At 43.2% G+C, this 13689-nt stretch overlaps 2 protein-coding genes across 2 annotated transcripts; one reads left to right on the top strand and one right to left on the bottom strand.

The window, feature by feature from the left end:
• On the top strand, positions 1-1766 carry dlx5a (distal-less homeobox 5a). The gene is made up of 3 exons (XM_053862472.1): positions 1-502; positions 807-991; positions 1146-1766. Exons 1-3 carry the CDS (start codon positions 139-141, stop codon positions 1458-1460), a joined length of 864 nt encoding a protein of 287 aa, XP_053718447.1. The 5' UTR covers positions 1-138; the 3' UTR covers positions 1461-1766.
• Positions 1767-4623: 2857 nt separating this feature from the next.
• On the bottom strand, positions 4624-7236 carry dlx6a (distal-less homeobox 6a). The gene is made up of 3 exons (XM_053862931.1): positions 6898-7236; positions 5506-5699; positions 4624-5442 (listed from the first exon to the last, which is right to left on the bottom strand). Exons 1-3 carry the CDS (start codon positions 7190-7192, stop codon positions 5203-5205), a joined length of 729 nt encoding a protein of 242 aa, XP_053718906.1. The 5' UTR covers positions 7193-7236; the 3' UTR covers positions 4624-5202.
• Between the last annotated feature and the right edge of the window lie 6453 nt (positions 7237-13689).

Consider the following 13689-nt stretch of genomic DNA (forward strand, 5'->3'; position numbering starts at 1 on the left):
TTTAGCTGTGGAGGAGCCTGCAGTCTTCAGCGGAGCTCTCAGCTCAACAATGCTCGTCTAGTTCCCACGTCACATCGGAGCCTCGTTTTACACTGATTTCACTCCAAACAGGCGCCCGAGTGTGTTGCCTTCCGAAGCATGACTGGAGTATTCGACCGCAGGACCCCGAGTGTGAAACCCGCAGACTTCCAGAGCGCTTTCCCTCTCGCCACCATGCACCATCCGTCTCAGGAGTCGCCCACTTTACCCGAGTCCACCGCCACGGATTCAGGCTACTACAGTCCGGCCGCCGGGGGACTCCCTCACGGCTACTGCTCGCCCACGTCCACCTCATATGGAAAGCCTCTCAACGCCTACCAGTACCAGTACCCGGCTGTCAATGGATCCACTGGGAATTATTCGACAAAATCCTACTCTGACTACGGCTCGTACACGACGCCCGCCGCTTATCACCAGTACGCAGGGACTTATAGCAGAGTACAAGGCCAGCCGAGTCCACAAGGTAAAGATTTCATCCGTTTTATCCTGTCTACGGGTGTTTTTAAACAGTGCACACCAGCCTATTCGCTGTCACGGAGGAATAATAGAGCCCTTTGTAAACATGGCAACACATCGTTTTAATTCTTGTTTGTCACCATTAATGCAAATACTTACAAATATGAACAGTTTCCGTATGAATAGTGCCACAACAACTTCAATAAAAGCGATTTTAAAAATAAATAACACCTTTTAAGTTACCGAAAAACTACTTTTTTTTGGCAGAAAACCTGTTTTCACTTACGCTGGTACTTCTATGCTTTCATCAGAAAAAGAGATTGTCGAGCCAGAAGTGAGGATGGTGAATGGAAAGCCCAAAAAAGTGAGGAAACCACGGACGATCTATTCCAGTTTCCAGCTGGCCGCGCTGCAGAGACGCTTTCAGAACACTCAGTACCTGGCTCTGCCCGAGAGAGCCGAACTCGCAGCCTCGCTGGGACTCACGCAAACACAGGTGAGATTTCTTTCATCACAAAATTAAACCATATTCAAAGCAAAGAACTCGTTACGTGATTGTTATGGGAATAATGTTGCGCTACGTGCGTAATTACGCATGGCGCACGTCTCCATTCCCGTTCCAAATATTCATGTTTTGATTGTGTTCCCAGGTTAAAATTTGGTTCCAGAACAGAAGATCCAAGATGAAAAAGATTATGAAAAACGGCGAGCTTCCTCCAGAGCACAGCCCGAGTTCCAGCGACCCCATGGCCTGCAACTCCCCACAGTCCCCCGCCGTCTGGGACGCTCACGGACCCTCCAGGCCACACAGTCTCCAACCTCAGAACATCAACACCAGTTCCGCTAACTTTTTGGAAAGCTCAGGATCGTGGTTCACCTCAAGCAGCAGCTCCATGGTTTCCCACCTTCAGACCCCAAATTCAATACAGCATTCGTTGGCTCTTGGAGCGGGGACGTTATATTAAAACACAATCCTGATGTTCATTTCCTTTTTTCCCCCTTCTATCGGACTCGTTTTTCAGAGGAATATGCAAAAAAATGTATTCGATGGCAGTCATAGAAGAAACGTGTAAAATGTGTAAATGTGTGCATGTAATTTATTGCATTTTTGGAAGACTATTAAACGTTTAAATGGACATTTTGATTGTAAATCGCAGACCGTCTTTCTTCTTGGACGTGAGAAGCATTCATGGCAATTTTCATTTTGATTCTTCGCTTCATTTTATGTGTCCAGTTGTGTTGCTATGATGGCAGTCACGCACGTCCGTAAATCAGAGCACATTCTTGTCGTGAGTAAACAATAACACTTCATGAATTAATAAGGATTTAAATAGACTGATACATTAAAATATAATTATACAATAAATAGATCATAAACAAATAGATCTTGACAGAAAGCCAATATAATTTTATTTTTTATTTATATTTTTGTCTTCTTTTACCCTTATAGTTACTTTGTGCATTTAGCAACTGGTGAAATTATTATTCTTAGGATGAGTATGTAACTATTTCAGTGCGCCCTAAAGGAGCATACAATGAATTACAGTTAAATAAAAATATATGAACAATACTATCTAAATTCAATGTACACTTGCTTTCATAATTTCTTCCTTCAGATTTGCTTAAACATGGGAAAAATATCTTTGAAATATTATTTGTGTTTTTATATAGTTGATATGTTTTATATATTTTGTTTTTCAACTTCTTTTTCTATTTTTATTGGGATAGAAGCTCGCCAGCATGACGAGTTGGGTGTGTGGAAAAGGTTCGGTGGGCAGGATGGAGCCAGTTCCTCAGTCTTTAGAAAGAAAAATGTCTGCCGCTCGACGAGCAGACAGTCTGCAGTCTCTCGCTTTGTGTCCCCTACAATTAGCTGCTTTGAATGGCAGCGAGGAGGCGAGGGGGCGGCACGGAGATCTGAGACAATCCGCATTCCTGTGGGGGTAGAGCGGCTCCAGAGCGCAGCCACTCCCGGCCGCAGCCCACCTTCCGGGTAAACTAGAAAAAAAAAAGAAGAGAAAGAAAGAAAAAAAATCCTCCACAATCTCACCATGTTATTATCAGGCAGTAATACCACCGCTACACAAACCACCGCAGCGAGACGCGTTTGTGGATTTGATACAGATCCAGTTCGATTAACCAGGACATCGATTAACGTATGAAATTGTTGTTTTGTAATACACTCCAGCGCATATATTCACTACTAAGATGAATCTCAGATTGACCCTTGACCCCATGAATCCTGATCTTGGTTGCGGCCTGTTGAGCACACACACACACGCGCACATCGCTGATGGCAGGTGAGTGAAGTCAAATATACCATCAAATTTCGCGCGCACGAGCACGTTGCGGTCGCGTCACGCGGTAGTCACGTGGCTCGCCTTGGCTCGTGAGCACTCCGGTAAGAACCTACAGAAGTCAAGCAGCACAGGTGAGAACTAAAGATTTTTCGAAATGCCACGCGCACACGCCTCAAACCGTGCGCGCACACAGGCACCCACTCCGTCACACACTCCACCATTATATCGAGAGGCGCCGTTTATTTCCAAACCGAACATTTTCCACTCAGCGAGTTTTTACAAATCGAGTCTAAATAATGACGCCGGGCTCCAGTGGACAGACTCGACTGTAACACTCCACAATAATTATTCCTCAGGATTAGGGCCCCCATTATCATAATCTGGACATTGACAATTACCTATAATTTGCAAAGATGCGCTTGGTTCTTGATTGCAGAGAGTTTTTTTTTCCACGCTCGCCATCACTAAACAGTGACAGTAATAACAGCTAATTTTGCAGGCAATATATAAGAGCTTACCGTGGTGTGCAAACACTTTCCCACCTGGCTTTGCTTATTCAACTGCGCTGCTCGCTCAGACGGTGGAAGCCGGAGGAAGGTAAGCGCGCCGCTCTCTTGCTCCACTCCGCTCTTGCTGGTACAAGCCGCAACATCGGTGAGGTTTGGAGACGGGTGGATCCGATTTATTGAAGAGGATGTGACATGCATATATATTGACTGAGATCAACCATCTAATATACGCGATTGTAACTGACACCGAAGCTAAAACAGCCATGTTGATGTCGAAGAAAACAATGTTGACATACCTTTATTACGGAGATGCCAGTGGATCACGTGACCACACGTGGCTAAGCTAACTTAGCATGACGGCCAATGATGCCATTTTTTTTTTCTTAAACTGCAAGGTGAATACATATTTAATAACTATGTAGCATCTGAGTAAAACCGAACTTGAAAATTAGCTAAAAAAATAATGTATATGTCTTAGCAGAATTTATTTCAGTAATTTTTTTTATTATAAGTTGATGTTATTCAGTTTAAGTAAAAGTATATTAGAATGCAACATTTTTTGCGTGTTGTAGGGTGTCAGTAGCGCCCAAGTGAAATTTGAAATAAATAATATTCCCATTTTGCTGCGATAAAGTGAGACATAATAAAAATGATGAAGCAATGAAGTTCATAAAGGAAGAGGAGAGGCGTGAGTAGAAGACACACAAAAGGTCAAGGCAGACTTGCTGGGACCACCCCTGATCAAAAATGCCGAACAAAGACGAGCCTCGATCTGCAAGTGTTAAGTGCTCGCACATTTGGGTTGTTACTACGGTAATTACCATTGCATGGATTTCATCATCGCAATGGAAGTCACACTCGCATCATCGTTTCTAACACACCTCGTTGCGCTTTGATAGAATGTATTAATGTTCCAGGCTGCTGTGGGATCAGGTCCCCCGCAGCAGCGAGAAGGCCCCGCCAGAGGCCCCAGGTAGGCTGCACGCGCACCAGTGGGACGCATCCACGTCTTGACAGCTGCGCGCACGGAGCCTTTCAGCGCGAAGATTTTGGATCATGTGCCAAGCGCTCACTCTTCTGGGCAATTTGTATATGAATAAGCAAATAATTCCTCCTTTGTTCCGTCCGCGCTACCTCGAATCCAAATAAAGATGCCTTTTTAGTATTAAAAGTGGTAGAAAATTACAGGTAATTATCTTTGACGGTAAAAACGCTGTAATCAGCGGGCTACATCAAAAATTACCCTAATTACGCCTGCATTTATGAGAAAGAGGGGGAAAAAAGCCTCACTTGGATAAAAACCCACAAATTGTCCCAAATATCTCCTTCATATTGAAGGCGAGTGCAGCTGGCTGCTTTGTTCAGCATCGATCCCGTGGAGCCTTGGCATTAAGCGGCCTGCATTAGGACGGAGAGGAGGGAGAAACAGTGTCAATACCTCTGATAATTGGGTGAAAAACGAGCCGGACCGAAATGTCTGTGAGGACGGTGCTGGGTAAGTTCATTTCCTCTGCTCTTCACCAACCACTGAGCTTTAGACGGAGATCTTAAAGAAGTTTTTTTTTCCCATTTACGTGCCGTCTCTTGAATACTTTAAATATGATGTTGGCCAAATACTGGATAGAAATTATGAAGCGAGCGTCTCTTTTTGAGCCACTGTTTACTCAATCTGACAAAACATAAAAAGAGTATTTACAACTATTTTTTTTTTTTTTTTACAAACAGACAATGTGCTGTTGGAAAAAAAACAACCCGAGAAAACATGTCTCCGTCACGGCACGATTGTCCAGAGTCTTTGCCCATCAGGCGCAAACGTCTATTTGGTTTTTATGACATGAACGCATCAGCTGTTGCGCATCCACTTGTTCAGTTCCAAGCGCGCGAGCTGCAGATTCAGTCTATCTCTGCATGGAGTCCTGGTGTGGCGATGAGTACCAGTGAGAGTAGCCGGGCATGTAGCTGTTGGCGGGCAGGTTCACTCCTTTCGACGAGGCCGTCACGTCCCAGATTGGAGGGATGGTGGGGGAGTGTGGGGAGAGGGACATGGACCCAGGCAAAGGGTCGCTCTCATGGGGATTGCTGCCTTGCTTTAGCAACTTCTTGAACTTGGACCTCTTGTTCTGGAACCAGATCTTTACCTGAGAGAAGCAAGGCGTGTTAGAGCTTGTTGTAAATTGTGTGGAGAGGTGCGCAAATCCCACCTGTGTTTGGGTCAGTCCCAGGGAGGCGGCCAGTTCGGCGCGCTCCGGTAACGCGAGGTACTGGGTTTGCTGGAACCGGTGGTTGAGCGCTTGGAGCTGCAGGCTGGAATAGATGGTCCGAGGCTTGCGGATCTTCTTCCCTTTGCCATTAAAGCGAATCTCCCCGTTTTCAATCACTGTCGTCTTCTGCTGCTCTGCAACAAAAACAGCCAGTATGTGCAAGCTGAATATCCAGTCGTCTTTTCCTCCAAATAAATCGTGAGACCCTCATATTATTTATTTCTTTCTATGTATATTTATAACTTTGTTGCGTAATGTGGTCAAAAATTATTATTATTATTATTCATAATATTATTATTATACAAGTGCAGGGTGTTGCTCTCTGAACCTCAGCTATATTAAAAAAATATTGTGTTTCTAAATTAATTTAAAGTTAAAAAAGAAAGAAAAAGAAAGAAAATATTAGATTTTTAAAAATGTGTTTTTTTGGATGGAAGTGTGCTGCAAGTAAGTACGGACGGTGATACTATAAAGCCAATGAAATTATCACGTGACAACTCTAATGGTATAGTACGTGCTAATAGTAGTAGTACTATACAGTAGTAGAGGGCTTTCTAGTCGACTACAATATGATCAAATACTACAATAATACAGTAACATAACATGATGATTATTGTGTATTATATTAAGTCGAAATAGTTTGTATTAGTATGTATTAGCAGTAGGTGTTGACAAGAACTGTAACTGAGTCAATCGAATGTAAACAAACACAAGGTGAATGCTACATAGGAAAGAATAGTTGTACGCAGGTGTTGATGCCCAGGTATATATGCATGTAATAAAGCCAGTGATCACGTGATTCGGGATCAACTATCACAAATCAAAACGATACATCTGATTATCAGTGTGACAGCTGCGTGCAACCAAATGCGTGCAAACCTCCAATAAAAGAGTAAATATAATATTGGACCGAGCCACTGCAGCTCTGGTAAAACACCACGAACTGGATCATAAATTGTCAGGGGGGGGGGGTTTGAAATAAATCAAATCTAAATGAGGCGAATAATCGCCTTCAGCATTGTTTCTTTATCCGCATCGCACATAAGTCCTCTGTCACATTTAGGATATTGCTGGTAATGACATGTCAATTAAATGCTAATTACAGCATTCGAGGCGTGCGCGCTGTCTAATTTCCAGACTATTTGTGAGGATTGCGGTGATCACACCCAGGCGTTAAAAACGGAGCGCAGAGGGCGACTTTACGCGCCAGCCTTCCACTTGCTAGCGCGGTAAAAATCGCGCAGACCTGACGGGACGGACTCGGGCTTTGGCACCGGCTGCTCCGGCATGGGTTCCCCGGGTAAGCGGGAGGGGGGTGGGGGGGTGTCTTACCTGCGCCGTCTAACCGCGTCTGTCCTCCTGTGTTGTTGTGGTAGGACGGGAGGTACGGACTGTGGTGCGGATGGCTCACGTAGGGGTAAGGAATGGAGCGGTTGTAGGTGTTGGTCCCGGGGTAGGTGCTGTTGTCGTGCTGGTGGTGCGGCCCGGAGTGGAGGCAGTGAAGCGGGTAGTGGCCGCCGGCCATGGACGGAGAGCTCTGCTGCGACTGCTGCCCAAACTCCATGAAGGCAGACTTGGACGAGTCCTGCGCCTCCAGACCGTCAGCCATCGTAGTCATGGTCATCATCGAATTTTCTGCCTTGAGAGCACTCACCCCCCTCTCTCTCAGAAATCAGGTTTCTCTCCCCTTTTGCCGAGGCTGTGGTCTCGCTCCCCCCCACCCCCCACTCCTCCTCGGATATTAATTTTACACCGCCGTCTCTTCCCTCGTCCGCAGATATAAGTGTCAGCCTGGAGATATAAGTTAAGATTTAACGTGGATTCGCTTAAAATTGAGCCCCGGCTTCCAGACTTGATGCAGACACTACAACTAAAATGGTTTGTCTGCAAAGGGCAGCGCCTCCCTATTGGTCCTGCGAGGCAACGTCATCAGCGCCGCGCGCCTCACGGAGACTTGAGCTGGAGTTAACCCGCCTAACCAGCTCCCACTGCCTCCGCGGGGGAATCATATACTGTGGGAAAGACGCCTGATCCCTACAGACAAGATTCACACGTAACCCTCGCCTTTAACATCACCAAATTTCGCTTTTTTTTTTTTTTTCTTTCCCGCCAAACTCATTGCGCAACCTCATCCCGCAGAGCGCTGTGATTTAATCTGAGGTGTTATATTCCCTCCTCATCAATCATTTGGACTCACTCATCTGCCTTCACCGTTGTAAAGACGCATCACAGTTGAAATATATTTTTTTTAAATGTAATGTTAAAATAATTAAAAATTTAATTTTGGCTACAATAAACGCATGACGGATTATTTCACACAATGCTGTGTATTATAAGGATGTAAAGTTGCTCACTATATTCACACTGGAGCGTCTAAATTTCTTATAAGAGCAAAATAAAATAGAACGTGGATTATTATTGAAATTAATTAATATTTAAAATATTGACGACGATGCCTGCGATGTTCATAATAGATGAATTCATGTATAATACATGATAAATCCGTGAGTATTTTTTGGCCATAACGCGCGTGGCGGCTGCAGCGACATGCCTCCCGTGATATTTCACAGCAGATTATTGAGTGATCTTAGACAGAAGTGTGACACGAGGGCTGATAAAAGTCCTCAGTATATGTAAATGATAGATTTGGCTGGATCCAAATAAAGCAGGGTGTTGAATGGACTGGTCACAATCAAGTAACGGGGGGATCTTTGTGACGAGCGGCCCTCACTTCACTCCAACTGCGGCGGTGGAATTAAAAACAATTCGCCTGTAATGATGGTGGGCTGGATGTATTTTGGGGAGGGTGGAATAAAAGTGAGTATAGCATAAATTATCCCCTAATTACACGCCAGTGTCGCCTCAATTATCCTCTTATCAAAATGGTCGTCTAAATGCGGCGTTTAGTTTCAATTTTCCTCTTTTCTGTAACAAGAACTCGCTACCTTGCTATTATCGCCAGTTACGGTTGTTATTTACTGGGATTTAAAAAGTGCGCGCACGCGGCCGCGGGTAATCATTTTACTGCCGCGGACCAGGGGAGCAGTGTCGCGATGGAGCGCGGATTATTTGGTGCCGATCGAAGCGAGGCGCATGCGGGGAGACGCAGGTAAGGCGGACGTCGACTTGGGGATGTGTAGTCGGGTGATGGGTCGGAGGCGAGACGCGAGGTGGGTCCCACGGGAGCCCGCACACCTCCAGCCACGCATGAGTGAGCGCGCACAGAGGCCCTGGTTCCACTCGGACACGCAGGGATGAAACCGGATCCTTCACCTGGTCCAATCGCCTCCCAGTACAAAGACTCTCAAACTCTCCAATCTAGATTAGATTAGAGATTTATTTGGTCGTAATGACAATGATTTACACGCTTCCATCTCACACGTCCTGCTGCTCACCCGTTCCGTTTTTTTTATTAGTCGAATAATGACGAGCTCATCTTAAGTAAGTTCATCACATGACCACAGATGGTGTCGCTTCCGGTTGAAGATCCACAGCCTCTCTGTCAAATGACTCTCACCTCACTAAAATTCCCTTTTTAAACGCTAAAAATATATAGTTATAGCTGAAAATTCCACTGGTTAATGTGTTAAATGGATTTACAAATATTCCGCCGGCGTATAAAAAAATAGCATAAGTGGGACAGATATTAGCATTTAATCTATCTGGCTACATTTGAAGCAATTATATTAAAATATATTGATCAAAATGTGTCATTAATGAGACTGTAAAGTGACACTGACGTAAAGTTTGCTTTGGATAAGACGTATTCGTACACCACATATTCCAACGACTGGTTCTTGGTGGTGATTTTAAACATACAATATTATAAGGTTCCAATAGGAAAAACATTTACCAATTTAATACTTTATTATTGATTTATTGATATAATTATTGTCCTTGCTTTAGACTTATTTGGCTTCATGTTTAATTAAAATAAAAGGTCAAACTAAGGGGAAATCACATCATAGTAACAGCTTCTTCCCCTCAGCCATCAGACTGTTAAATTTGTGTTCAGCCTTTGTTATTTTATTTTATTTTATTTTATTTTATTTTATTTTATTTTATTTTATTTTATTTTATTTTATTTTATTTTATTAACAGCACGTTATTTCGAAGCACTTTCCTAGCTGGTTGGACCCCCACTGACCATGGCAATAAATTCGATTCTGATTCTGATTCTGAAACGAGACTACAACGAAAATGTGAAACAGGAACTGACAATCATCACATATTAAATATGATTTTATGAAGGCGCCCAAAACGATCTCTCACGCCAACACAGTTATCTTTTCTCTAGATTTATTAAGACTCGTTCTGTTTATGACATAAGGAAACATTTCATTCCCATGTCATGGAGTCACCTGTTTTATTACGCGCTATTATTCCTATATTAGCGTCGATCTAGAAATGATTTCATATCCCATCCCTCCTGGCTTCAGTCCACGCAGCTCGAGCGAAGGAAACAAACAGGGTCCATCCGAAGACGACTGACATAGTAGTATATTTCTGTCTTTTTTAAACCCTGATGAGCGACTATTTCAAATTGACTTGCGGCCCGTTATTTCCCCACACACTTTTCTTTTCATGTCACGTGCTATAGCAGTCATGCACTGCATTTTTATTTGTCTTACCGAAGGAAAAAAAAGGCGCACGTGCATCCCCGTTTTGTAGAAGTGAGATTTAATATGGAAGAAACCAGGGCGTAAAACAGTCAGACAGGAAGGTGAAAACCATGAATTCAATCCTAACCCACTCAAACTATTCATTCCTCACCTCTTTTAAAGACGCGCCTCTTTGATGGTTGCAACAAACGCGACGGAGAAATAATTCCGCGTCATAAATTAGCATTGCATTATGTGAGTAAATAGCAAAGTGGCATATTCATATCCCCCAGGTGCAGGTGCGGGTCTTCACCTCGAGCCTGGCGCTAAGTGACCACGGATAAGCGAACAGGCCTGGAATGAAGCTAAATGGATTTAATTTGGCGCGACTGAAGGCCCAATTAAGGCCGCTTGTTTGGTCTTCCTTGGACTCTCCTTGAACCGGACATTGTTATTACCATTATTATTATTATTTTATTCAGTGTGAATGTGATTTATTGTATTCCTTCAGCAACACCGACTGCTGCACAGTCACGGTGAACTATAGCAACATGCTGAGTTGGCACTTTTTGAAATGATCTGGATATAAATCTTGCATCTAAATTCTATCTCTATATTCGCTATGAACGCCCATTTTTAACCCCAAAACGTTTGAAATGAGAAGCATTAAGGAACGTGGTATGCTTTGAGACAAGCTGGAGCAGTAGCAGTGGCAGTACAGGCCCAGTCAGGAAGGTGTCTGGGTTGCCAGCATGGATTCAAATGGAGCAACAGAAAACAAATTGGTGACACCAATGCACGACAAGCTGAAGGCAGGGAAGCGTTCTGAAATTAAAACAAGATCTTTGCTTCATGCAAAAAATGTGTGTTGTGAATTTTATGTTGATGTCCAATAAGGCAAGTCAGGGGGTTTTCTCGGACCCCTTCTCTGTCTCTTGAGTTAATGGGCGACATTATGAGGTCTGACAGCACAGTGGTCGGTCTTGAAGGAGAGGATTTGGTCTGTGGATGACAGACAGGAAGGCCAGCAATCATGATCCCCCCCCTTCCCTGCTCTTTTTTTTTTTTTTAACCAGAATGTACTGTTCAACGGCGTTTATCCCTGATGATAGAAAATTGCTCTGTTGCCAGGACGCCGTCGCCGAAATAGAGGGCAGAGGCAACATTTCCATTTTCCAGTTTGAAAGCCATTGAAATGAATTAGTACCAAAAAAAAAATGCAAAAAAGGAGAATGAAAAAAGAATCATCTGGTAAACAAAGAGGAGGAAACAAAGACACCATTTTCCTTCACACAGAATTGTCTCCCCATGTATTTTGTCTCTTATTTATTTTTACTTGAGCCGCCACAAATTCACTTCACACCGCTGCCCACACACGCGTTTGTATTTCTGTCCTTGTGGGGACGTTGTGAGGTTTCTCATTGCCATAATGCTTTTCCCCGGCCTCTCATCTTAAACCTAACCATCCAAAACAAATGGCTAACCTGAACCAGGACGCTGAACCAAACTGAAACCTAACTATAATGACCTAGTTGTTTTGAAGTTTTGAAGTATTGGTCCCTACAATGTAAGATCAACAAGCACACACACACACAATATAATAATCCTATATTATAATTTACATGGACAATAATTCATGCCCAGTGATTTTATACTATTCGAGAAATGAGTGGACAAAATAATTCAACTGAATTTTTAAGTTATCATTTTAATCTCTTGTATCACCATCAGCTACTCATTTTGCAAAGCAGCTACAATATTTTTCAGTTGTTCATGCATAAACTTTCATCCATCTAAAGAATTATTCGGAAAAGAAACCTGTCTAAATTAAAAAAAAGGTGTCTCCTCCACATCTAGTTTTTAATTTCTGCTTTATAAGCATGAACACCTCATCGACGTTCAAGAGAGAGACAGAGCATTTTGACAGCCGGTGTGAAGAACATGGAAGAGATCAGGGTGAAAACTAAACTCTCCTCATTTGGATCAGAATTCAGAAAGACGTGATTGAAGAGTGAAAACGCTGAGAGGAAATAAGAGCAGTGCAGAGAAGCTAGCGCCACTGTGTCAGACAGATCTGGCTGTCAAAGACAAACAAACATGGAGAGCTGTTTCACAGCTGGCTTTAATACTTAAACTGAAGGCCACTCGGCTCTAAAGTGTGAAATTTAAGATTGTGAGGTGAAGCGGAATAGAAGTAAAGAGAAAAGCAGTCACACCTGCTGGATGACAGTGGCGTCTCAGATGCTCGGGTTCTCAGGAGCTGCTTGCTTTTCTGGCTGCAGATCTCAGACACTCCCACCTGAAACTGCAACCAGCTCAGGTGGAGTTTTGGTTCCAGCGTGTGCGACGGCCACATGAGGCCGTGTCCAAAGATTGTTGCTCATTGAGGCACGAAGCATTATTACACGGCCAGGCTGATCATTGCATGAAAGCCAGGTGGACATTAAACGTTCCATTGTTAACGTTTCAATAAAGAGAAAAAGCCTTTAAGGGATTAGTAGTTGTTAGCAGGTGTATCTACTGTAGCAGACGCCACGGCGTGATGATGAACTGATTTAGCTGCTGCTGGGTTAAATCCCCACTTAACTTAATGCTGGTTTAGTTGGAAAACAAAGCTTGAGTGAAAGGTCAGTAGTGGCTTGAGTGTAAACCTGTTTGCTAATGCTAAAAAAAAAACATAAGCATAGTAGGTTTGTATCTTTAAAATTCAGTGTGTTCATTTGTTTAGTGGGAAATGAAAAAGGTAATTTTCCATGCATCATCTGACTCATGAAGCTTTTGCACAAAGATTTTTATTTTTTATTCAGGCTGACATTGTTTATGAGGGTTGTGAAAGTAATGCCAGCAGAAAGGAGCTGCTGCCTGACCTCATTCATTCAAGTGTTATAAGGTGAAGAATTTGAAAGAAAAGTCTTTATACCGTTATTTCTAACAATACTAAACTGTGTGGTCAGGTCAAGGGTCATGGTTATGGGTTAAGGCCTCTTCAGTGCTGAGGCGTAGTTTTCATAAACCTTGTCATATGATGACGTTCAAATATACAAATAATGAGTTATAGATGAGACCTCAATATAAAGTGTAACCGTTTCTTTCTACAAAACTACCATAACGCCGCGAGAAGAGAGCGGTTGAGTGTGTCACCAGCACCGGAAGTGGGGTACCGCCAATAAAAATAAGATTAATCTCTTTTCTAGTTTTGGTCAACAATATTGCAGACATTTTACTGTGGTTTTTAACCGTCTCAACCACAGCCAGTCAGGTTACTGTCACGGTCGCAGCATTTATTTTTGCGTCTTGTCTTGTTTCCCTCGCATGATAGTTGACAGCATTATATATTTGAGTTGAACAAAAACTGGACGAAATGCTATATTGCAACTGCTGTCCAATCTATTGTGACAGTTCACAGTCCAACAAGAGGTTGTTTTCAGTCATTAGCAACAGAGGGATGCCGCACTATAGTCACCTGATACAGGGATGCCGCACTGTCTCCCCCTATCTGATGAGAATAAAAGCTAAATTGTGG

The sequence above is a fragment of the Synchiropus splendidus genome, chromosome 4 (genome assembly GCF_027744825.2).
Source record: "Synchiropus splendidus isolate RoL2022-P1 chromosome 4, RoL_Sspl_1.0, whole genome shotgun sequence".
Classification (NCBI taxonomy): domain Eukaryota; kingdom Metazoa; phylum Chordata; class Actinopteri; order Syngnathiformes; family Callionymidae; genus Synchiropus; species Synchiropus splendidus.

Bases quoted from the DNA above. Each gene is read 5' to 3' on its own strand.
- dlx5a (XM_053862472.1), top strand. From the start codon at position 139: ATGACTGGAGTATTCGACCGCAGGACCCCGAGTGTGAAACCCGCAGAC. The intron at 503-806 runs GTAAAGATTTCA...TGCTTTCATCAG, and splicing joins AGGCCAGCCGAGTCCACAAG to AAAAAGAGATTGTCGAGCCA. The intron at 992-1,145 runs GTGAGATTTCTT...TTGTGTTCCCAG, and splicing joins TGGGACTCACGCAAACACAG to GTTAAAATTTGGTTCCAGAA.
- dlx6a (XM_053862931.1), bottom strand. From the start codon at position 7,192: ATGATGACCATGACTACGATGGCTGACGGTCTGGAGGCGCAGGACTCG. The intron at 5,700-6,897 runs GTAAGACACCCC...TTTTTGTTGCAG, and splicing joins GACGCGGTTAGACGGCGCAG to AGCAGCAGAAGACGACAGTG. The intron at 5,443-5,505 runs GTGGGATTTGCG...TGCTTCTCTCAG, and splicing joins TGGGACTGACCCAAACACAG to GTAAAGATCTGGTTCCAGAA.